The sequence below is a fragment of the Armigeres subalbatus genome, chromosome 1 (genome assembly GCF_024139115.2).
Source record: "Armigeres subalbatus isolate Guangzhou_Male chromosome 1, GZ_Asu_2, whole genome shotgun sequence".
Taxonomy (NCBI): domain Eukaryota; kingdom Metazoa; phylum Arthropoda; class Insecta; order Diptera; family Culicidae; genus Armigeres; species Armigeres subalbatus.
The window spans coordinates 260,862,833-260,885,568 of record NC_085139.1 but is presented as its reverse complement, the minus strand read 5'-3'; the positions used below and the strand labels follow the sequence as shown (position 1 = coordinate 260,885,568).

At 42.2% G+C, this 22,736-nt stretch overlaps 2 protein-coding genes and 1 long non-coding RNA gene across 4 annotated transcripts in view; 1 reads left to right on the top strand and 2 right to left on the bottom strand.

Annotated features, from left to right (window-relative positions):
• LOC134207087 (activating signal cointegrator 1 complex subunit 2) overlaps positions 1 to 22,736 on the top strand; it is a 131,532-nt gene that overhangs the window by 27,375 nt on the left and 81,421 nt on the right. The gene's annotated exons all lie outside the window — the stretch shown is intronic.
• Positions 6,109 to 9,247, bottom strand: LOC134207088 (probable cytochrome P450 6d5). 2 transcript variants are annotated; one of them, XM_062682807.1, is made up of 3 exons: positions 9,231 to 9,247; positions 7,424 to 8,081; positions 6,109 to 7,342 (listed from the first exon to the last, which is right to left on the bottom strand). In XM_062682807.1, exons 2-3 carry the CDS (start codon positions 8,045 to 8,047, stop codon positions 6,449 to 6,451), a joined length of 1,518 nt encoding a protein of 505 aa, XP_062538791.1. In that variant the 5' UTR covers positions 8,048 to 8,081; positions 9,231 to 9,247; the 3' UTR covers positions 6,109 to 6,448. The 2 variants fall into 2 exon arrangements, with proteins under 2 accessions (XP_062538791.1, XP_062538790.1); XM_062682806.1 differs by lacking the exon at positions 9,231 to 9,247 and having other exon boundaries at positions 7,424 to 8,295.
• On the bottom strand, positions 16,378 to 17,005 carry LOC134213322 (uncharacterized). Its single transcript, XR_009979436.1, has 3 exons — positions 16,835 to 17,005; positions 16,708 to 16,779; positions 16,378 to 16,613 (listed from the first exon to the last, which is right to left on the bottom strand). It is a non-coding gene; the product is annotated as an uncharacterized LOC134213322 (long non-coding RNA).

Sequence of the window (22,736 nt, the reverse complement as noted above, 5' to 3'; positions counted from 1 at the left end):
TGATCACGTCTAGGCAGTATAAGGAGAATGGAGGGGATATTGTCTTCTTTAAATGAACACGTCGATTAATTCGATTTTTTTTGGTCTATATAATTGATATTTATTGCTAGATGCGATCTCATATATCATATCTATTCCGGCCAAACTCGTCTACATCAAAAGAAGAGACTACGTTTATCATTACCTTATTGCAGGCAAATTCCTTCTCCTAAAAAGGTAATTTCATTCTATCATTCTATCATTCTATTCTTGGGAAACACCTACTTCCAAAGTAGAGATCAAAGTAATCCGTTGCGTTATTCCGAGTAGATGCATTATTTTTAAAGAAGGGATCACATTCACCATTGTCTTATTCCGGGCATACGCATTTTATTTTTTGAGGATTCACATCCAAGATTACATCCCAGCAGCACACATGTTCCACGTAGGTGACTGCAACTCACATGTAACCAGACTTGGTTACAATCAAGTTGCTGCAACCAGTTTTGCCTGACTTGTGCTGCTCGGGCAGTAACTTCTTAAGAAGGGATAGACCTTACGTATGACAGGAGTTTGATTTCACAAATTTTGACCATGATGTTTTCAATCGGAATTTCTGTTCGCGATTCTACTCCATCAAAGAAATTTAGCCTTTGTTCGACTATTTTAGAAAAATAAAATTAATAGGAAAACACTATATTCTAATATCTTTATAACTTAACAATAAGGAAGATCAAGGACATACAATACTATCGGAAGATTTGATCATGTTCGGTATTTCCAAAGAGACACTCTAGAACAAATCTTTGAACGCTGCTCTGTTCGGACGCTTATAGTCGATGACAATTATGTGTTTGCAAAAAGTACTTTATTTTCGGGGATTTGTTACATTCGGGGAAATGTTACATTCGGGGAATTGTTACATTCGGGGAAATTGCATTCGGGGAATTGATACATTCGGGGAAATTGCATTCGGGAAAATTGCATTCGGGGAATTGGTTTTCGGGGAATTGTCGTACAATCTAATAAAACTGAACTAAGTAATCTATGGTTGTAGTGTCAATTTGTGTCACGAAAGTATGCTGTAAAAACTCGCTGTAGAGTAGCTGGCGATAGATTAAAATCAAAGAGATGGAACACTTCGTTGAAACTGGACGACATTTATCGAACTGGATCATGCTGACCGTAACGACTGTTTCGAGTACCAAGCTGAATGAAATCCCTCCTCCTCAGCGGACGCATAGGAGCGTAAAAATTCATCCTGTTAAGTATTGCTGGAGAGTCAAAAGCACCATTCAGGATTTTCGCTACGAACATGGCCTGTGCCACACGGCGTCGAACATCTAAGGTATCCAGTCCAAGCAACCGACAGCGGTTTTCATACGGAGTGAAATGTTGGCCATCACGCCAAGGGAGATTGCGCAATGCAAAGCGCACGAACTTTTTTTGCACAGATTCGATCCTCGAAATCCAAGTGGTTTGGTAAGCGCACCAGACAGTGACAGCAAATTCCAAAATTGATCGTACAAGCGCACAATATAGTGATCGCAGGCAATAAGGGTCACGGAATCCTTTAGCGATTTTCATTATAAAGCCAAGTTGTCGGTTTGCCTTAGAAATCACGTTATCGTAGTGGAAACGGAAGGTTAGTGCGTCGTCAAGTGTAACTCCTAAATCCCTGATGTGGTTCACTCGCTCAAGAACTGTCCCAGACAGCGTGTAATTATAGATGATAGGTTTTCGTTTTCTGCTGAACGTTATTGTCTGACATTTATGGATACTCAGTGACAAGCAGTTACGCACGCACCACCCCTCTAAACGGGTTAAAAGCATTTGTAGTTGAATGCAGTCTTCAAGACTGTTGACAACAATGTAAAGCTTTGCATCGTCAGCATAGAGCAGTCTCACACCAGGTGGTAGCACCAGTGTCACATCGTTGACGAATATCGAAAACAATAATGGTCCTAGATTACTCCCTTGTGGTACACCAGATGGCGTGACGAAGGGATCCGAAAGAGATGATCCGACTTTCACACGCAATTTTCGATCCGTCAGGTAAGATCGAAACCAATCAACACACGCAATGGAAACTCCCAACTTCTCAAGTTTGCCAAGTAGAATACGATGATCCACTCGGTCAAAAGCAGCTTTAAGATCTAAGTATACCGCATCCACTTGCCGCCCATTGTCAAGAGCCTCAATACAAGTTGTTGTGAATTCTATCAAGTTGGTCGCGACCGATCTATTAGGAAAACATCCATGCTGGTCCGTAGAGATGTACTGCCTGCAACAGGCGAAGAGCGTGTCGTTCATTATTATTTCAAAAACAAGCGGAGAGAGTGGTTATTCCACGATAGTTGCTCACGTCGCATTTGTTTCCTTTCTTATGAACTGGAAAAAGGTATGACGACTTCCAGCGCATGGGAAACGTTCTGGTTCGAAGGGAAAGATTGAAGATTTTTGCTAACGGTTTAATAAGAGCGCTCGAACACCGGCGCAGCAAAGCAGCCGGTATCCCGTCCGGTCCAGCACAGAACGAAAATTTCAGTTTCCGGATCGCTCGGCACACATCTTCATCACTGATGGGAAAGATGCCTAAGTCCAGAACATCTCGAGGAGTGTCACGAGAAGCCTCGATGACAACAGATAGCGGAGCTGAGAAATCGTTGAAAGAGGTCTTAAACTGTTCAGCAAAGAGCTCGCATTTGTCAGCTGGAGTGTCAGCAGAAACACCATTCAGTTGCATTGACGTAGGAAGACCGTCTTCATTCCGTTTGGACCTAACAAATGTCCAGAATTGCTTGGGATTTAGACGCAGATTTCGTTGTGTGCGACTGATGAATCGGGAATACAAAAACTGATTATAACTTCTGTATACACTGCTGGCACTATTGAACTGTTGCTTGTTGTAAGTGGAACGATAATTGCAGTGTCTCCGAAGTCCAGAGGACCGGCGACGTTTAAGTATTCGTAATCTGTGATTGGACCACGCGGGCTTTCGTGCAGCTCCAACAATCGGAACATGGATAGCAAATGCACGAACGATACTGTCGGTGAAAAAGTCCACAGCACCGTCGACGTTATCAAATGAATTGATGCAATCCCAATCCATTGCAAGTAGCATTTCATTCAATGCACAGTAATCTGCTTTTCGGAAATTATAACTGCTCGAATCATGTCCAGACTCAAAGGTAATTGGCGGTGCATACGACAACTCCAAGGTAAGCGGAGGATGGTTGACATCAACAGATGTCAGCGGTTCAAGAGCAGGGTGTATTGCACAACTAGGCAGCACTGCATCGTTTGCCAGAACGAGATCAAGTACACGACCATTTGAATTAACGATTGAGTTGATCTGGGTCAATCCATGAAAGTTGAATCCGTCCAACAATGCGCAACTGGATTCTGATAGACGAGAACGTATCAAGTCAACAGTCGGGTGAGAACTCTCGACCGAACACCAACGAATTGCAGATTGATTGTAATCACCGAGCAGCAGGGCCTTGTCGTTAGCCCTGAGTGTAGAATTAACCCTTTCGATAGATTCTAGATGGCGTTGAATATCATCAAAATTGTTCATAGGATCAGGTGGCAAGTACACAACCCCAATGCTGATAATGAATCCAGGCATATTGACTCGAACCCATAATTGTTCGAGGGTGTCACTAACGATAGCAGAATCACGAGCACAATTGAACTTAGATAAAACTGCGATTAGTACACCACCGCCACGGGTTTTACGGCTATTCAAAGGATTGCGATCAGTTCTGAACACCGAGTAGTGGCGTCCAAAAAGCTGTGCTGATTGTATGGCGTCGTCGAGCCAAGTTTCGGTTAATACAACAACATCGTAATCACCTTCGCATACCGCCAAAAAGAAATCGTCGATTTTGGTACGAAGCCCGCGAACATTCTGATAGTAGATGTGCAGACCACCGTTTTCGTTGCTGATGTGGGAGTGACGAGTACTGGAATGTTGGGGAGCATCATTTTCAAACGGAAGAAGCGTGGTCGCGAGTTGTCTAGAATCAGGAATCTTGTCAGAAGATGAACTGAACACGTTGAATGGAAACTTGCCAGATGAACGTTGTTGGAAGGTCCCTTCACCTGCCTCAAACACAGGGCCGGGACGGCTGATGATCGCTGGCTGGATAGGCTCGACTGTGATGAGCAGACAGGGACCTTCCACAAGGCTGGGGGCAAGTGTGCGTCCCGGTGTCCGATCGTTAGAATATTCAGATGAGAGAAACGTCGCTGCACATTGGCTGGAAACAGGAGGCCTTTCGGTGGATGAACTGAACGTATTGAGAGCGTACTTGGCTGATAACTGCTGTTGGAAGGTCCCTTCACCGGTCTCAAACACAGGGCCGGGACGGCTGATGATCGCAGGCTGGATTGGCTCGACTGTGATGAGCGGACAGGGACCTTCCACAAGGCTGGGGGCAAGTGTGCGTCCCGGTGTCCGATCAAAAGGATATTCTGATGAATGAAACGTCGCTGCGCATTGGCTGGAAACAGGAGACTTTTCGGAGGATGAACTGAACGTATTGAGAGCGTACTTGCCTGATAACTGCTGTTGTACTTCAAATCACTACCACTACTTCTACTTTTTTCGAATACACGTCCAATCCACTGTACATCCACAGTTGTGAAACAACCAGCAAAAAAAACAGATACCGTAACTAAAAAAAGCCCGATAAACAGCTCCAAATCATGGCCGAATATCTAATCTCAGTTAAATCAAATCTCTTGTGTACCTGTGACCTTTCGGATCTACAACACCAAACTACTTGTAGGCCATCGACCATCGCTGAGCAAGAGATTCTTGAATGAACTGTGACCACTCCGATTCACAATAACACCGTTCTTCTTGCGGGCGTCCCACCAACGCAGAGGAAGAAACACTTGAATGCGGGCGGCCCACCACGCAGAATTGTGATCATTCCGACCACTCCGATTCACAATAACAGCGTTCTTCTTGCGGGCGTCCCACCAACGCAGAGGAAGAAACACTTGAATGCGGGCGTCCCATCACGCAGAATTGTGATCATTCCGATCCACAATAACACCGTTCTACTTGCGGGCGTCCCACCAACGCAGAGGAAGAAACACTTGAATGCGAGCGTCCCACCACGCAAAATTGTGATCATTCCGATCCACAATAACATCGTTCTTCTTGCGGGCGTCCCACCAACGCAGAGGAAGAAACACTTGAATGCGGGCGTCCCACCACGCTAAATTGTGATCATACCGATCCACAATAACACTATTCTTATTGCGGGCGTCCCACCAACGCAGAGGAAGAAACACTTGAATACGGGCGTCCCACCACGCATAATTGTGATCATTCACTTGAATGTGAACATTCACCACGCAGAACTGTGAATTCCATGATGAGTTTTGTGGCTTCGTTGTATCATCACCTTAACTGAAAATGTTCGTTTATGCCGACTGGGCCGATAACAACAGATATCGTAAATCAAATGCGTATCACCCAGTGGTGAAGCCCAGAAAACATATTTCATAGCAATGATTTCTACCGAAGCGGAATTCCTCGCATTGATAATTGATCACCGATAATCGATTAATGGAGGGCGACAAGATCGGAATATTTACAAAGAAAGCATATCAAATGCTTCTTTATCTGCATACGTGACCAGCAAGAGAAGAACATCATCAAAATTAAACCATTTCGCTTAGAATAGCTACGGTTCGAATGCCAGGATCAGTCCATACACTATGCGGTGACGATTATTTCATCTGCTCATATCATGATGCACATCTTGAAGAACTTTTCCTACAATCCCTCTGTGTGGCACATGTTTCTATAAAAAACATCCCTAAAAGCATGAACATCTCAGATTGTCGAAATTACATGCCGTTCTTCATTTATCATTTGAAAAGTACTTCAAAGTATTCAGGGGAAATTCACAGGCGCCATATCCCAAGATAAGAGATTCACAATTTTATAATCTCGTAATTTACCCAATCAATCAACAAACGACAGTCACCAATCGGTGTCTCCGGTCGTACATCGCCATTGCATTGCATCTCTACATGTTGATGTTTTTTTTCTGACTTTGTTTGTTGAGGTTTGCTGATCAGTATAATTAGCGAACAATTGAAGCGTTAGAATTGCATCAAGTAGTTTTATTTCAATCGATTTAGGGAATTATAACATTGTTTATTGTTTGTTGTTTTGAAGACTTGTAAAGACGATTGATTGCTTCACTTACGCAATCACGCTAACAGTTCGTAGATAACAAAGGTGAGAGTTTCCACCCATGCGGAATTACTGTTTTTTTTTCTCCATCACCCGTTAGCGACACCCTTTGGTCTAGTATACGAATGGTCCAAGACAACATTCCTCAACTAGGTTTTCCAAAAATGGTATTTTTTTTTTCTATAAAAGATAATTCCACATTTGTTTAATAAAGTTTTATCCAATCGGTTTTCCTTGTTTTCCGTTCTACTCGCGGCAGCTGACTTTCAGGTTGATTCCATTGATGGGCGTGTGTAAGAAGTTGTTCGGACTCATTACCAGTTCCGGTTCGTCGTGGCCGAAAAGCTGGAAATTGAACTTGTTCAACAGCAGCGATAGCCCCACCTTGGTCTGTATTTTACCCATTCGCATTCCGATACAAATCCTCGGTCCGTCGCCGAACGGAGCATACGGTTTACCCTTGATCTTTGGATCAAGGAACCGTTCTGGATCGAAGCGCATCGGATCCGGGTAGTACTCAGGATCATGCTGCATCGCCGTAATCTGAAGTATGACGGCCGTACCCTTTTCGATTACGATATCCGTGCCGGGGACCTTGTACTCTTGGGTGCACTCACGGTTCAGAACCGGAACCGGTGGATACTTGCGGAGGGTTTCGTCGATGCAGCACTCCAGATAGCGCATTTCGTTGATGCTGTCGTAGGTCAGTTTTCCATCGTGCAGGGCGGTGACGGTGTCAATTTCTTCTTGGACTCTGCGTTGAACTTCAGGGTTTTTAGCCAGTTCGTAGAGGCAGAATGACATGGTCGACGATGACGTCTCGAATCCGGCCAGGAAGAAAACGTGCGCTTGGGCAGCGGCTTCCTCGAACGAAAGGTTCTTGTGCTTGGCAATTGTTTCCACATCCCAGCGTTCGTCGACGGAGACGGTTCCGGTGTTGCGCAGCTGTAGTAGCAGTTGCATCATGTCCTTTCGTACGACGCCATTCTTTTCGCGGTATTCCAGCGTTTCACGGACCATACTGATGATGAATTGCTCCAGTTCGGTATCGACGGTCTTTATTTTCAAATACTTGCTTAGCTTCGGCACCATGAATGTAAAGACCAGGCGCATGTTGTTGCGGAAGTTAGACTCAAAAAACTGGAAATTTGATAAGAGGTTGTAAATTATAGACAAATCAAAACTGGTTGAGTATGGTCCTTATCTGCATCGTACACCTACCTTACGTCCGAGGTCGCGGAAGGGCTCGTTGGGGTTATTAATCGAATCGATTTGGATGCCAAATGCGACCGACGCAATGTTGTCCGTGTTGTAGCGGGCCAATATTTCTCGGATTTCCACAACTTCGTTACGCTGGGCACACGTTTGCATATAGTTCTGCAGCACTACCCCCGTATCCACCAGGGTCTGGAACATGCCCTTCAGTCGCCCGCTGGTGAAAGTCGGAGTCAGCTTGGCACGAAGGTGTTTCCACTTTTCACCAGCCAACGAGAAGAGATGTCCGCTCAGGGGGTCGTTATCTTCATCCACCATTGGTCCACGGTCGTGGAAGTTCTGGAAATCTCGCACCATGATGTCCTTGGCCATTTGCGGATCGTTAACCAGAAGAACCGGCCGCATTAGGATGTATGCTCCGAGCATAGGCCATTGTTTGCTGCGCCTGTAGAGTTGCTCGCAAAGAGACGGGAAAGATGTTTTACCCAGAAACAGGTCCGAAAAGTTTCCGAATGGGAAGTACGGTGTGAACTGTTGAACGCCTCGGCGCTTCCAGTAGTTAAAAATGTAATTAAGGAAAGCTACTGCGGCTACGAAGAGTAGCGCCACTCCGATCGAAAGCGGTGTCATCTTGGTACTGATGGATTTTTGCGTTCGGTGGATGCTGATAAATGCAAAAAATGGAACAATCATCAAGAACGATTTTTTTTCATGATAAGCTTTTTGCAGTTCACTTTTTTTCTTGATAACGTGCCCCGATAAGACGCAGAAGGTGATTATAGTCTACAATTTTGGCAATCACAAAAACAACACACCCTATATGGAAATTAATCTCATCTATTATTTCATTGATATACACGATGACTTGATGGTACCATAGAACGCAGAATTGAAATATGAATGTAGCAACGTGATTGGGGAGCCGTAATTGCCCCTCAACAAAAAAAATCGTTTGTATAATATGGCGATAACCTCTGTTTGTTGGTCGTTGATCGACTGTCCTACGCAATACCAGTAGCACGGAGGATTCGCACTGCTGGTATTTTGAAGAGAATCCATTTACGTCATCTAGAACGATTTGAATAGAAAAAAAATAGTCTGGGAGAACCCTGTAGCAACCGCAACAAAAAGCAAATTAAATACTACGATGTTGATGTTTGTTCCGTTACTCTGTTATTATTGACATATCTCCGAGCCTTGGCCTATCTGCGGTGTCTTAACACTGGGCAATAAGTCTACCATTAGCGGTTCATCCCGGGTAGAATAAAATAGCAAAATAATAACAAAATTTAACATTAATATATGAATAACAGAATAGCAATATCTGATGTTAGTTTGTTTGATGTAGTTGCTAAAATAACTAAAATAATATCAAAAACTGTTCGAGCAAATTGCTCAAAAATAACTCATTTTGCCATTATAAGATGGTATTTGTGTGCACCTTTCATGATTAGGTTATAATTATCTTTTTTGAGGAATGTCCATCTCCACTTCGAAGTGAAGAACTGAATATAATCAAAATTCACAGAAATGAAGATTACAAAAACTATATCTACCTTTTGTTCAAGGCCGTCTTTCAGTTGAGCATTCTTCAAGGTGGTGTCGCTTAAGATATAAAATTAGGAATGGATCGTAATCATAAGTACAAAGGAGGTTGGCATAACATCTAAGAACCAATCACCACCCATGATGAGTTCGATGTTGATATCGTCTGCAAAATCAAGAATAGTTTAACAATACTACACACAACTTATCCGGTTTATTATTACGTGTGGACTTTGGCCATTTTCATTTATTTTTTGCCCAGACTTACATAGGTTTTTAATGGCAACTGATAAGCCACCGAAACTGCGTTCAGAATTGAGGACGAGTTTTACAACTGCAACCTGATCAGCATTTATGTGCCAACTCGTTGCAACGAGCGATAAGCCCGAGGTATATTCTATCAAAGCTTTGATAACAACTACAGACAGTATATTCTCAATCCAGCTGAAAACCGGTTTGGTCAATTAGCGAAGCTGTGTGTTTTGTCACAATCGGTTTGCCGTTTCTCTCAGGGCCAGTACTGCGAAAGGGTCGTGATCGTCATGAGACAGCTAGCGAAGCGCCTTCTTCTATCTCAGGCAACCAAATGAAAATATGACGGTAGGTCATTTGGCATGTCATTTGACATAATAAAACCCAGATTAATCCACCTAGCGGTGATGCTGCCTTTCTCGATTCAATCGTTTGGTTTCGCTTTACTGTGACGCATATCAAAAATAATTGCCTCCTTACGGCCTTTGCAAACGCAATGGTGACTATTTTCAATACTGATCAACTAAGATTTTTCCCTGTCGAGAAAATCGGGTAAGAATTACCACTGACAAACAAACATAACACTTATGAAATTCTCATCGTTCACTGATTTACTGGCCATTTTAAATGATTATTAGTTGGCCAATCGGTCACAAGTGGCGCGCGCATCGGATTTGCTCTGGAATGGTTCTCCCAATAGCTGTTACAACTCGTGGTTCATTCGTCCTCTCCATGTACCGTCCGCCATCTGCACCCCGCCGTAGATAGTACGCAACACTTTCCTCTCGAAAACTCCCAGTGCGCGTTGGTCCTCCACGAGCATCGCCCAGGTTTCGTGTCCGTAGAGAACTACCAGTCTAATAATGTAGATAGTCAGTTTGGTACGGCGGCGAACTCTATTCGATCGGAGTGTTTTGCAGAGTCCAAAGTACGTACGATTTCCTGTCATGATGCGTCTTCGAACTTCTCTGCTGGTATCGTTATCGGAGGTCAGCAGTGAGCCCAAATACACGAATTCTTCAACCACTTCGATTTCGTCACCACCAATACAATCTCGTGGTGGGTGGCTTACGTTGTCCTCTCTTGAGCATCTTCCTATCATGTACTTCGTTTTCGACGTGTTGATGACTAGTCCAATTCGTCTAGCTTCGCTTTTTAGTCTGATGTAGGCTCTCTCCATCCTCTCAAAGTTACGTGCCATAATATCAATGTCGTCGGCGAAACCAAATAACTCGACGGACTTCGTGAAAATCGTACCATTCGTACTCCCTCCAAAGCGATGTTGAATAGCACGAAAGACTTTCATCATCAAACCACCTTGCCGTTACCCTCTGCGCGTTTCGAATGGACTCGAGAATGCCCCTGACTCAAACTACGCACATCACCCGATCCATCGTCGCCTTGATCAACCGTATCAGTTTATCCGGAAATTCGTGCTCGTGCATTAGCTGCCATAGCTGGTCCCGGTCGATCATATCATATGCGGCTTTGAAGTCGATGAATATATTTTTGTGTGGGCACGTCGTATTCGCGGCATTCCGGGGGCAGCAGGGACTATGTCCAATAGAGTGGGGCGTCATGGTCATTTTTTCAAATCAATGGTTTTTCGAAGCCATTCTGGGTCCTGAACAACTGTGCAGAATTTGGGACCGATTGGTTGCTTCCTCGCTTTCCGCATCGCGTTTGAAGTTTGTATGAAAATTAGTATGGGAGAACGCATATTTTTGCATTTCTACTACTAGAGGCTTCAGTTCATCGAAAACCAAGTGGCACATTGCGTTAAAGTATAACCCAAAGGATGCCGAAAAACTTTGCTGAAGAAGGCACGTTGCTGGAACGTCCATGAAAAAAGTTATAACGCTTAGAACATTGAGTGTTCAAACCATATGCATAAAATCGTTTATTCTGCCAGCACTGCCGTACTACGTAGACCAATAATTTAACTGAGTGTTATTTCAAAATAATTGATCTTATTGGGCTTTAGAGCTAATGGGAGCTTTCCGGAATTATTTCATAAAGAAAAAAATTCGACGAGAAGGAAGATGGGTTTTGCCCTTCGATAACCATAGGTTGTCCGGTAGTGCTGGCAGAAACATTGATTTCTTGCATATGGTTTACACAATCAATTTTCGAAACGTAATAACATTTTTTGTAGACCTTCCAGCTATGTACCTTCTTCGGCAAAGTCTTTCGGCATCTTCCAGCAGCTAACGTATTGAGTCACGTGATTGATGATAAATTGAAGCCGCTAAGAGCAAAAATGTTAAAAAGTACGTTTTCCCATACTAATCTCCATGTAAATTTAAAACGCGATGCGGCATGCGAGGTTGCAACCAATCGAGCCCATATTTTGCACAGTTGATTGGGGTCCCAAAACGATTCAGAAAAACCTTGATCACACTTGATCGGACGAAGTTTGCGTTTTTCCATACAACTGCGCCCCATTCTAATGTCCAAGGTCTTGACGATCCCTCCCCAGGCCATCTGCGATGTGGTGGGGTTTGACAGTGGGCTCTGTTGAACTTCTACAAAAAAGCTGCATGTATCCGCAAGTAGGCACCACCAAAGCGACCGTGTGTCGATCAAAGCGCACAAGCCCAGGTCCTGGTGTTAGGTGGGACGCTAAACACACCTGACACGGTGGCTCTCCGACGAGACAGGAGGTTTGCGCAGGCTCAATAAGCCGCCTTATTAAAATACGACTCGATACGATCGGCAACGACCTAGGCGACGAATAAAGGATCACGATAGGAAGCTTGGAACATGGAACTGCAAGTCGCTAGGCTTCGCAGGTTGCGACAGGATAACCTACGGCTCCGGAGGCATGTTCCCCTCAATTTGGGAGATTTGTACCATCGCCTTTACTGGCCTTTCTAATAATTTACCTGACGGAAAAAGAAGTGAGAAGGGAAAGGAAGAGGAGATGACGCTGGAAAGGAGAATGGAACAGGTTTCTGGGGAAGGAGCCCTAGAAGAGGGTTCTTTTATGTAACAAAAGCAAAACATAGAGTAGACTGTAAAAACAACACGTAAGGAAATTCATATTGATAAGGAAATTTTAATGAGAAACTAAGAAATCCAAACCGTATTTAAATTAAATAAACGAGGAACAATACAAACGATACATTTTGTAAAAGCAATATTGGCCTAATATTTAAATGATCATTTATGCGTGGAGCAAATTAGGCTCATGTACATAAAACGAGCTATATTAAGTCTTTGTTTGAGCATGAATGAATGAATTGTCTTTATTTGAGAGGCTTTCAGCCATTGGCTGGCTCACCTCTCTGTTTGAGCATGAGCATGCTTGATCGCCCACGGTTGCTATTCCGTTATTGCCAGGCCAGCTGTAATTAAACAAAGAACCAAGAGATGATGTTTGGGACTAACAGCATCCTCAATGTGTAAGAACTGGTGACCCAATATTAAGCAAAACCAGCGCCAGCCGTGTCCGAATGCAGGTCAATTAAGGAATGGGTAGGGAAATGTTGATGTAATAATCGCTTTGATGGAAGCCGACGAGTCATCTGCACTTCCACAAGAAATCAATGGAATGTTGGACATATGGGGTAAGGATTGTAGCATGGTTCCTTTTGGTAAACGATTTGCCGAGTGTAACGTGTAGTATGATCGAAGTTAAACAAAAACACAATCGAACGCGCACTTATTAATTGGCTTACCGACCGCACAAAGCAGAACAAAATAATTTGATGAACGCACGATCGTTCTGCGTGCTGAAGGAAACACGATCGGACACGTACTTTTTTTTCTATTTGCATATGAATTTACTCACCCGCACAACGCAGAACAAAATATTTTAATGATCAAGCGAACATTCTGCATTTTAAAGGAAACACGATCGGACGAGCACTAAATTTTTCGCTTGCCATTTAGTTTACTTTTACACACAAAGCAGAACAAACATTTCGATGTTCGCGCGACCATTATGTTTGCTAAAGGGAACACAATTAAACGCGCACTAAATTTATTATTTGCCAATTAATGCCGCACAACGCGGAACAAAACAATTCTTTGATCGCGCTATCGTTCCGCATGCTAGCGCAAACACAATCGTACCGGCACTCTCACTTTTTGTTTGTTCCAAAAACGTTGAAAAACTAAAAAGTAGGGAAAATCTGTATGAAATCCACCACTTAATTTTATAGTCAACAACACTAAATTTGTCGCAAGATTGTATGCGGTTGATAATAATATATACGGTCAAGCCTTCATGCGAAATAAATTGACCAAAAGCTGTTTAAAAATATGTTTAAAAAGAATTGTTAAAGTTTTTGGTTTAGTTTTGTGGTTGTTTTCCTCAATACTTTTTCATTAGATGGGAAAAATATCAATATCAGTCTTGGAGAAAAATTGTGCAGAAGAGTGAAACAAATTCCAGTGGAATTATATTAGCATATTTTGAATGCCATTTTAGGTTCAAATACACAATTATGGAATAAAACCATTTTCATGTTATATTGTTGAATTGTAATAAATATGTTTGGACCATATTGTAACTTCTGTACTAGACAAATTGAAAATTCAAATTTGTTAGATGAAATCACCCCTAAATCCAAAGGCTCGCTAGTGGACCATATAGGTCTTATTTTCCCTACAAGATGATGTGGTGGTAGGTTTTTTTTAAACTTTATTAAAGAAAAAAAATGGGGTGTAGGGTGACCATATGGTATCCTAAAGGAGGACATGTCGTCCTTTTTCCATAAAAATCGCATGTCCTCCTTTTTCCCTAAAATGTCCTCCTTTTTCAAATATCTTGGAAACAGTTTGTGATTGAAACTACTTTAGAAAAATTTACTTTAGAAACTTCATCCATCATCTTAATAAAATGTAGGCACTACATAGAGGCGACCCAGGACGGGTTGGTTCGATATGGAGTGTCCAGGGTTTGCAGAAATCGCTCTCAATAGATAACGAACAACGATAAAGGAGAGGCAAAAACTGTTCCGAATCAAAACAAGCCATGATAATAAACTTTACGCAGTTGTAAACAAGTGCGTAAAAACAAAATCAGATAGGCAGCCCCCACAGAAAAATTGTGATTTTTGCTTTGGTTTCGTGTTGGTTACTGTACAGCTGTGTAGAACAAGTTGAAATGCATCATCAGAATTCAGAGCCAGTGCTCCCCGCATTTGGAGCTTCCTAAAAGAAATTTATCATGGGGTATACTGCCGTTATACGCATATTTGTCCCGTGTTTGCTGGGATTCCCTATATACATGGGACAGTTATGCGTATAACGGCAGCATAGCATCCCGAATCAGTTCTCTATCATGACAGCTTGCGAAAAAAGTCTCGCGGTATGCTACATATCGTACACACAGAAAAAAAATAATGAAAAGTAATCAGCGTGTAAATAATAAAGACGTGGAAAATTACACTATTCTGGGCGTACAGGGATCTTTTCCAACAAGTTCGCCCTAAATGTATGCAATTTACATAGCGTTTTGACACTTATTCGTATGAAAAGTGACATAATGCAATACAAATTGCATACATTCAGGTGAAAATATCGTTTAAATTTACGCTCTTTTTGGCATTCCCTTCATGTGCATTACTTTCGTGTAAATTTCAACAACTTTTTTTATCTGTTTATGTATACAGAGATGATCAGTGAGAGACTTGTTCCTTCTTTTTAGACAGCGCTATCTCCCGTCATGTGCAACGACCAACAAGGGAATTTGCTGACAGATAAAACCGAAGTGGCTGCCAGGTGGAAGCAATACTTCGAGACTTTGTTGAATAGTGGAAGTGACGGTGCATCGGTGAGCAGAATAAATATTAGCGACGATGGACAAGTTGTGGAGTCGCCTACACTAGATGAGGTTAAAAAAGCTGTTAAAGAGCTGAAAAACAATAAGGCTGCGGGGAAGGACCAGCTCCCGGCTGAACTTCTCAAACATGGCAGTGAGCAGCTTTATGAAGTTCTGCACCATATTATGTCGAAAATATGGGAAGACGAGGCAATGCCTGCTAGCTGGTTGGACGGCCTCATTTGCCCTCTCTTCAAGAGAGGGCACAGACTGGAGTGCGCCAATTACCGAGGAATAACCCTTCTTAATTCGGCGTACAAAATTATGTCCCGTACTCTGTTCAACAGATTGCGACCGCTTGAAGAGTCCTTCGTCGGCGAATACCAAGCAGGTTTTCGTGAGGGCCAATCAACGACGGATCAAATGGTTACCCTGAGAAAAATCCTTGATGAATTCCGGGAGCACAACTTGCAGACACATCATCTATTTATTGATTTCAAGGCGGCGTACGATTCAGTGAAACGGAATAAATTATGGCAAATTAAGCTTGAACATGGTTTTCCGGCGAAACTGGTACGGCTGATTCGTATAACGTTGGACGGATCGAAATCAAGTGTAAGGGTTGCGGATGAAATATCGACGTCATTTGTTACCTTAGATGGATTGAAGCAGGGTGATGCACTCTCGAATCTACTGTTCAATATAGCGCTCGAGGAAGCGATTAGGAGAGCTGGTGTGCAAAGAAGCGGCACCATTATCACAAAATCGCATATGCTCCTGGGATTTGCGGACGATATCGATATTATCGGGATTGATCGCCGTGTCGTGAAAGAGGCTTTTGTGCCTTTTAAGAGGGAAACAGCGAGGATTGGACTCACGATCAGTACCAGCAAAACGAAGTATATGGTCGCTGGCAATCAACGTGGGTTCATTAGTGGTGATGGTAGCGAAATGGTGAAAAGTTTGAAGTGGTAGAAGAATTTGTGTATCCTGGAACATTAGTGACGTGCGATAATGATGTTACCCGCGAGGTGAAAAGGCGTATTGCAGCTGTAAATCGGCTTATTACGGGCTTCGTAACCAGCTTAAGTCTCGTAGTCTTCAAACGAAAACAAAACTCGCGCTGTATACTACTCTGATTCTTCCGGTGGCCTTATACGGCCATGAAACATGGACGTTAAAGGAGGCTGATCCGAGAGCTTATCACCTCCCCCTTGAGGGGGGCCGCATGAGACGGAGACAAAATGGTAGAGAGGAGATGCGAGGACATTGGCTTCCTTACAACAGGAACCAATCATTCCAAACTACCAGGTTCTTACAACTGGGAACCTACCAAAGTCTTCAATCGAGTTCATCCATGGCAAAATCAAAGCATAAATTTTACATCATTCATTAGTAGCGGTTTATTACTTACGGTTAGGGTGTGAACTTAAACCTAGATGTAATGGGCGTCAGTGTGTTGGGTAGGAGTATCCCGCGGCGACTGCAGAGAAGGGGGTTTTGTCCGGACAACTCAGGGCGCATCTCGGGTATTCCATCACCGACCCGTCATTCCTTGCTCGGAAGCACCAACCACTGCGCCAAAATTATGGCATTCTCCACCATCGCTTTTAGGTTGAAACGAAAGGCCTGAATATACGAGACATATTAAGAGCACATCAGTCACCGCTCAGAAGCACTCTTTAAGGATATGTTGCAGAAAGAAATTTAATCTCAGGCTCACCGATCTCAGAAGTTATTCCACTCTACTCCATGATAACATGCATCCGCATGCGGTGATCCAGGAGGAGCATCACTGTAGAATATAATATTTTAATTATTTCCACTAAAACTGTGTCACACATCGGCACCTTATCGTAAATCTGCTGCTTCACATCCACTTGTTCTCACTGGCACAATTTAACTATCGTCCAGTATAATCACTATTTTTGCCTGTCAGACTTATTTTAACAAATATTTCCCGGCTCGGGTCTAGCCTGCTTTGCGATTAACTGGCAACTGATGGGTTATCGTCGAATAATTTAGGTATGCTTCTGGACTTGCTCTAATCTCTCGTGTGCCCGTTTATATCAGCCGAACGAAAACCAGAGATATCAGACATAGTGATTGCTGAGTGGTGAGATCTGCGATCATCAAATTGCTAACGTTCATCTCGAGATAGATAGATCGTTCCACTACATGTATTTGGATGACCGTTGGTGCTGTGGGCAAGCTATTGTCGTCGACGCGGATATGTGTTCTGTTGTGGTGTTGTGAGTGTAGTGTCTTTGAACATGGTAAGGTAATATATACTTCAATTTCATACGGAGACTGTGAGCTGCATCATTGCTCTCGCGACACAGTGACGGTCATGAGTAAGGTTACAATACCCCCATACCAGACTGCAATACAGGGATATCAGGGATATTTCTGTATGGCAGTGATCTACCCTTACCATGGTCAAATCCATTCAAACGATTGACAAATGCCAAGCTTGTAAGATAGTGTAAAGTTTTGTCAAGTGTAATCCGTTGTTCTACACGAAGTGCATTCTTGTCAGAGCAAATTATGAGCTTTCATATGTTTGGACACTTGTTTATCTAGGACTAACTGATCTGAACCTTCTGAAATCATAGCGTGATATACATAAGTTTTTTTTAAGAGGATCACATTAACCAGGAACAGATCACCGATCATTCGTAGTTATTGCATGTGCCTACGCATATATCAGAGTTAGTTTATATATCTCTCATTCTTTTGCTTCATTCTATCGGGCAGACATCGACCAGGAACAGATCAACGATCATTCGTAGTCACACGATGTGCCACAGTATACTATAACATTTGTTTCTGTATGAGGCTTACGCTTTAGAAGTTTCACGGCAACATTAGGATTTCTGGTGTTAAGCTAAAGAGCATCTACAATTATTGACTTTAGATGGATTACTGGTCACAAATTAATAACGCATTCAACCTAAATTTTCACACAATTTTCTTTTACACATACTTAACTATTATCTACGCAACATTAACTCAACATTCAACGCGAACATTCGATACATTCCTATTATTCATACTATCGCAAGCTGTTTTAATCCTACGCAGACACTCGGTGATCACCATTTCCTCAAACATCCTACTCTTAATTCTCGACAATCTAAACTAACGCAACTTCATTCAGTACATCCCGTTCCATACGTTCTCAAATTCCCGAACCTAATATTAAACTATTCATCTAATTCGCATTCATCTAATAAGCTAATTCGCACTCAAACTATTCCGGAATTAAATCTTGCACAGCAAACAAACCCAAATTTCTTCCATCCTCATCCTCTAACTCATAAGATGTTGCTCCTCTTCTAGCTATAATTTTACATGGTACATAGACCGGTCCAAGTTTAGCTGCATAGTGGTCAGCTGCACTAGAAATCTTAAAATTTTTCTTGTATACTTTCTGACCAATGTTGAAAGTTGGTGGTAAGCCTTTATGTCTGCTATCATAATTTTTCTTGTACTTTTCAAACTGCTTTTTGTTATTTCTAACTACTTCTTCGTAAACTGGGCCCAACACTGCATTTCTGCGCTGAACGAACTGATCAGCTGATGGATCAAAAGTGCATCTATCCTGAAGATGATCCCTTCCATCAACTGTAGATTCATATCCATGCACCAGATAATACGGTGTGAATCCTGTCGACGAATGCTTCGTGTTATTTATGGCAAATTCTATTTCGGGGATCTGGGAGTCCCAGATCCTATGATCACTCTGGCAATACGTGCGTATACAAGCTAGAATGACCCTGTTCACCCGCTCTACAGGATTATTTTGGCAATGCCGTCTGCTGTTCTTAAAATGGTGAACATGAAATTTTGACAATAATTCTTGGAACTTATTGGCTAAAAACGTAACAGCATTATCGGAAACTAACACTTGTGGTGCCCCATATTTGAGAAACCACTCACATTTAACTAGCTGGGACAAACTATCAACACTAATTTTTTTAACAGGAAAAAGACGAACATACTTTGAAAAAACATCTAAACAAACTAACAAATCAGTGTTTCCAGACTTACTACGGACAAAACCACTTATATAATCCATTGCGATCATCTGAAACGGCCGTGTTGCATCCTTCTGTTCTCCCATTGGAGGAACAGTTGCAATTGTCGAATGTTTCGATTGTTTGCAAATGCTACACTTAGACAAAATACGCTTCACGTCGGATTTCATCTTGGGCCAGTAATATTTTAGTTTAATTCTTTCTAATGTCTTTTCTGTACCCAGATGCATGATTTTCGCATGCTCTTCCTCAACCAATTGCGTTAGCTTATCGGGTGGTACTACCACTTTCCATTCCAGCCGACCCATGTCGAGTGTCGACCTGGAAGTAACAAATTTGTATAAATCCCCGTTTTCTATCTTAAAGTTCCGGTAGTTATCTGGAGTTGCACTGACCTTTTGTTTCAACTCATTGTACCATCTTGAGGTCGAGTTATCGAAAATAGCACAAACTGCGCGACTGAGAGCGTCGCACACTACATTGTCTCGTCCTCTCCTATGTTTGATAGTCATGTCAAATTCTTGTAATTTTACTGACCACCGCGACAACCGTGAACTGGGTCGCCACTTGGAATTACAGATGAAAGTCACTGCCGAGCAATCTGTGATTAATGTGAAGTGCGACCCTTCCACATAACATCTGAAATGCTCTATTGCTTCCAGGGCAGCTAAACCTTCTTTGTCGGTGGGACCATATTTCTTTTCACAGGAACTTAGCTTCCTCGAGAAATAGGCAATGATGTGTTCTTTACCATCCAATTCCTGCGTCAATATTCCGGCTATCGCCACGTCACTGGCGTCGGTTTGGATGGTAAACTCCTTCGTCCAGTCCGGGTTTGTTAGGACCGGTTCGGAGATCAAAAATTCTTTTAATTTAATAAACGCCTGTTCAGCTTTATCATTCCACCTAATCTTCTTCGGCTTACCTTTCAGCAAGTCGGAGATAGGGGACGATATGCCGCTAAAGTTCGGAATGAAGTTGCGGTAGTATCCCGCCATCCCTAAGAATCTGCGAATCTCCTTTGGAGTTTGCGGTCGAGCAAACTTGGAGACAGGGTTCGGATGATAGCCGTCCTCTGAAAGAATGAAACCTAGATATTTAATTTTCTTCAGGCAAAATTTACATTTAGCTAAGTTTACCGAGAGGTTGGCTTCCTTAAGCAATCAGCAACGATTTTAAGATATTTTATATGATCTTCAAATGTTCTTGTGGCGATTATTATATCGTCCAGATAGGAAAATATAAACGGCTCATACAGCCCTTCTTTCAAGACCCTATCTAAAATTCGAGACATAGTGGCGCTGCTATTGATTAGCCCAAAGGGTAACCTTTTGTATTGGAAGAGACCTCTGCCAATTACTTTGAAGCTGCTGTTTTTTGAATCTTCAGCAAGCTTGACCTGTAAGAATGATTCTTTCAAGTCCAAAACCGAGAAGTATCTGTTTTTGCCTAAATTGTTCAAGATTCTCATCGAACTTGCTAAAGGGTATGCATCTCTAATCGTCTTAGCATTCAACTTACGAGCATCCAAACAAAGCCTCATATCTCCATTCTCCTTGGTAACTGGGACCACCTGTAGAGCCCAATTAGAGTTTGAAGGTTCTATTATGTCCAGGTGCAGCAACCGGTTGATCTCCTCATTGACTTTTCTTTGAATAGTCGGTGACCACGGATGGGGATTTAAATGAATGGCATTGTTATCTGTAAGTTCAATTTTGTGTTCCATAACATTGCAAGACTCCAAAGTACCAGGTTCTGAAACTTTGAAGGTCTGTTTCACAGATTCAAGTAATTCAGTCTCTTCGGTATTGAGCATATGAGAATCTGACTGGATTTCATTGATCAATTCTACGTTGCACGTTGATAAGTTCTGTACTACAATGTCTTCATCACAAGTCAGTTTAATTTTGAACAGCTTGAAAAAATCCATCCCTAAAATGCATCTCGATCCCAGTTCAGGAACTACCAAACAAGGTAATATCCTGGTTGTTTGTTGAACTGTAAAAGGCACATCCACGAATCCTTTGATTTGCATAGGTTCACCACTAGCAGTTGAAATTCCAATGTCCCTGTCCAGATCTTGAATTTGTAAAAGCTGGTTAAATTTCCAAAGTGTTCTCCAACTAATGACACATTACTTCCACTATCCAATAACCCCTGTAACTGTAGTCCCAAAACATAAAATCTCAAAAATATCTCGCATCACCCTCTAAATTTACAAAAATAGTTTCAATTTTCTGGAAGTAACCAGTATATTCTGTTCCAGCATCATTTATCTGTTTCTCGTAGGTACAATCTGTATTTCTTTGTAAATCGGAAATCACTTCTTGGAATGTGTTTACAGCTTGTGTAAAACTATGGCTTGGAGGAGTTTCAGAGGTTGGGAAAACCACCTCCTTTAATTTTCCCTTCTTTGGTTTTTTGCCTCACAGAATGGACATTCCTCGTAATGAAACTCCGGAAGTCCACATATGCAGCAAAATACATTGCGCCTCGAAAAACACTTGGTAAAATGATGTCCAAATTTTCGACAATTGAAACAAATTCTGCGATCTGGAACTTTGTAATGTCTCAAGATGTCTTCTAAAGACAATTCCCTCCATCCTTGCTCAGGGTGGTATTCCTGCTGAATAATTTGATTGGGGATGTAATTTGTGTCACTGTTTGTTCTATTGCTTCTTGGGTTTTGATTCTGGTTTGACCTGTTTTGATTATTCCTACTATTGCTTTGATTAGGTTGTTGAATTCGATGCTGACTAGCTTGATTATTGTAGTTGGGTGTGGTTCTGGAATTGGAATTGGATCTTGAATTGTCAATGAAGTTATTAACTTCATTGATTTTTTGATTTTCAAAGGAAAGAACAAATCTATTCATGATTGCTTCATTGTTATTATCAATCCTGGAGCACAATCTTTCTAACGTGTGCAAATCTTTAACGTCTACTAAGGCCAGGCGGTCTCGGTAGATGGGCCTCATTGTGTGCCACATTACATCAAATTTGTCTTCTTCAGACATTGGAGTTGTTCGACACAAGAAGAACTGCTCCATGCGCACCAAAAAATTTGAAAAAAGTTCGCTTTTCCCCTGGAACATCGAAAATGAACGCACCTTCACGTAATGATCGATGTTACTCGGCAAAAATTGGTGTCTCAAAGCTTGGATAAAATAGTCCCAGTTTTTGTTGCGTAAAATCGGCCACTTTGCAACGAACCAGTCTTGCGCAGGCCCAACTAATAGAAAATGGGCAGATTCAAATAATTCTTCCTTTGACATCTTCTCCGAGTGAGCAAAGAATTCAACTCGCCGAAGAAAAAGATTCAAGCCAATTCCATTATCATTGCCGGCATATTTGATCGGCCATTGTGAAACCGGTAACGATTTTCTGCTGTGCCCATGGCCACTGTTAAGGTTAAAAAATAATGGATTGTTTGCTAATGCAGGATTTGAATAATGCGACTGAATATTAAAACCCGGAGCAAGAAATTCATCCGTATCTTTCTTCTCTCCTACCAACACTACTTCAGGATTAAAATTCAAATCTAAGTCAGCAGCACCTTTTTGCTGCTGAAACTCCGGCGTTCTATTCGACGGAATTTTATTTATCGCACCCGTGTATTTTTCGACCGGTCTATTCTGTTCGCGATTATTGTTCGAGCTCTCACCGTGCAAAGGATATTCACGCGGCATTACCGGTGGCGGTGGAATCACCAG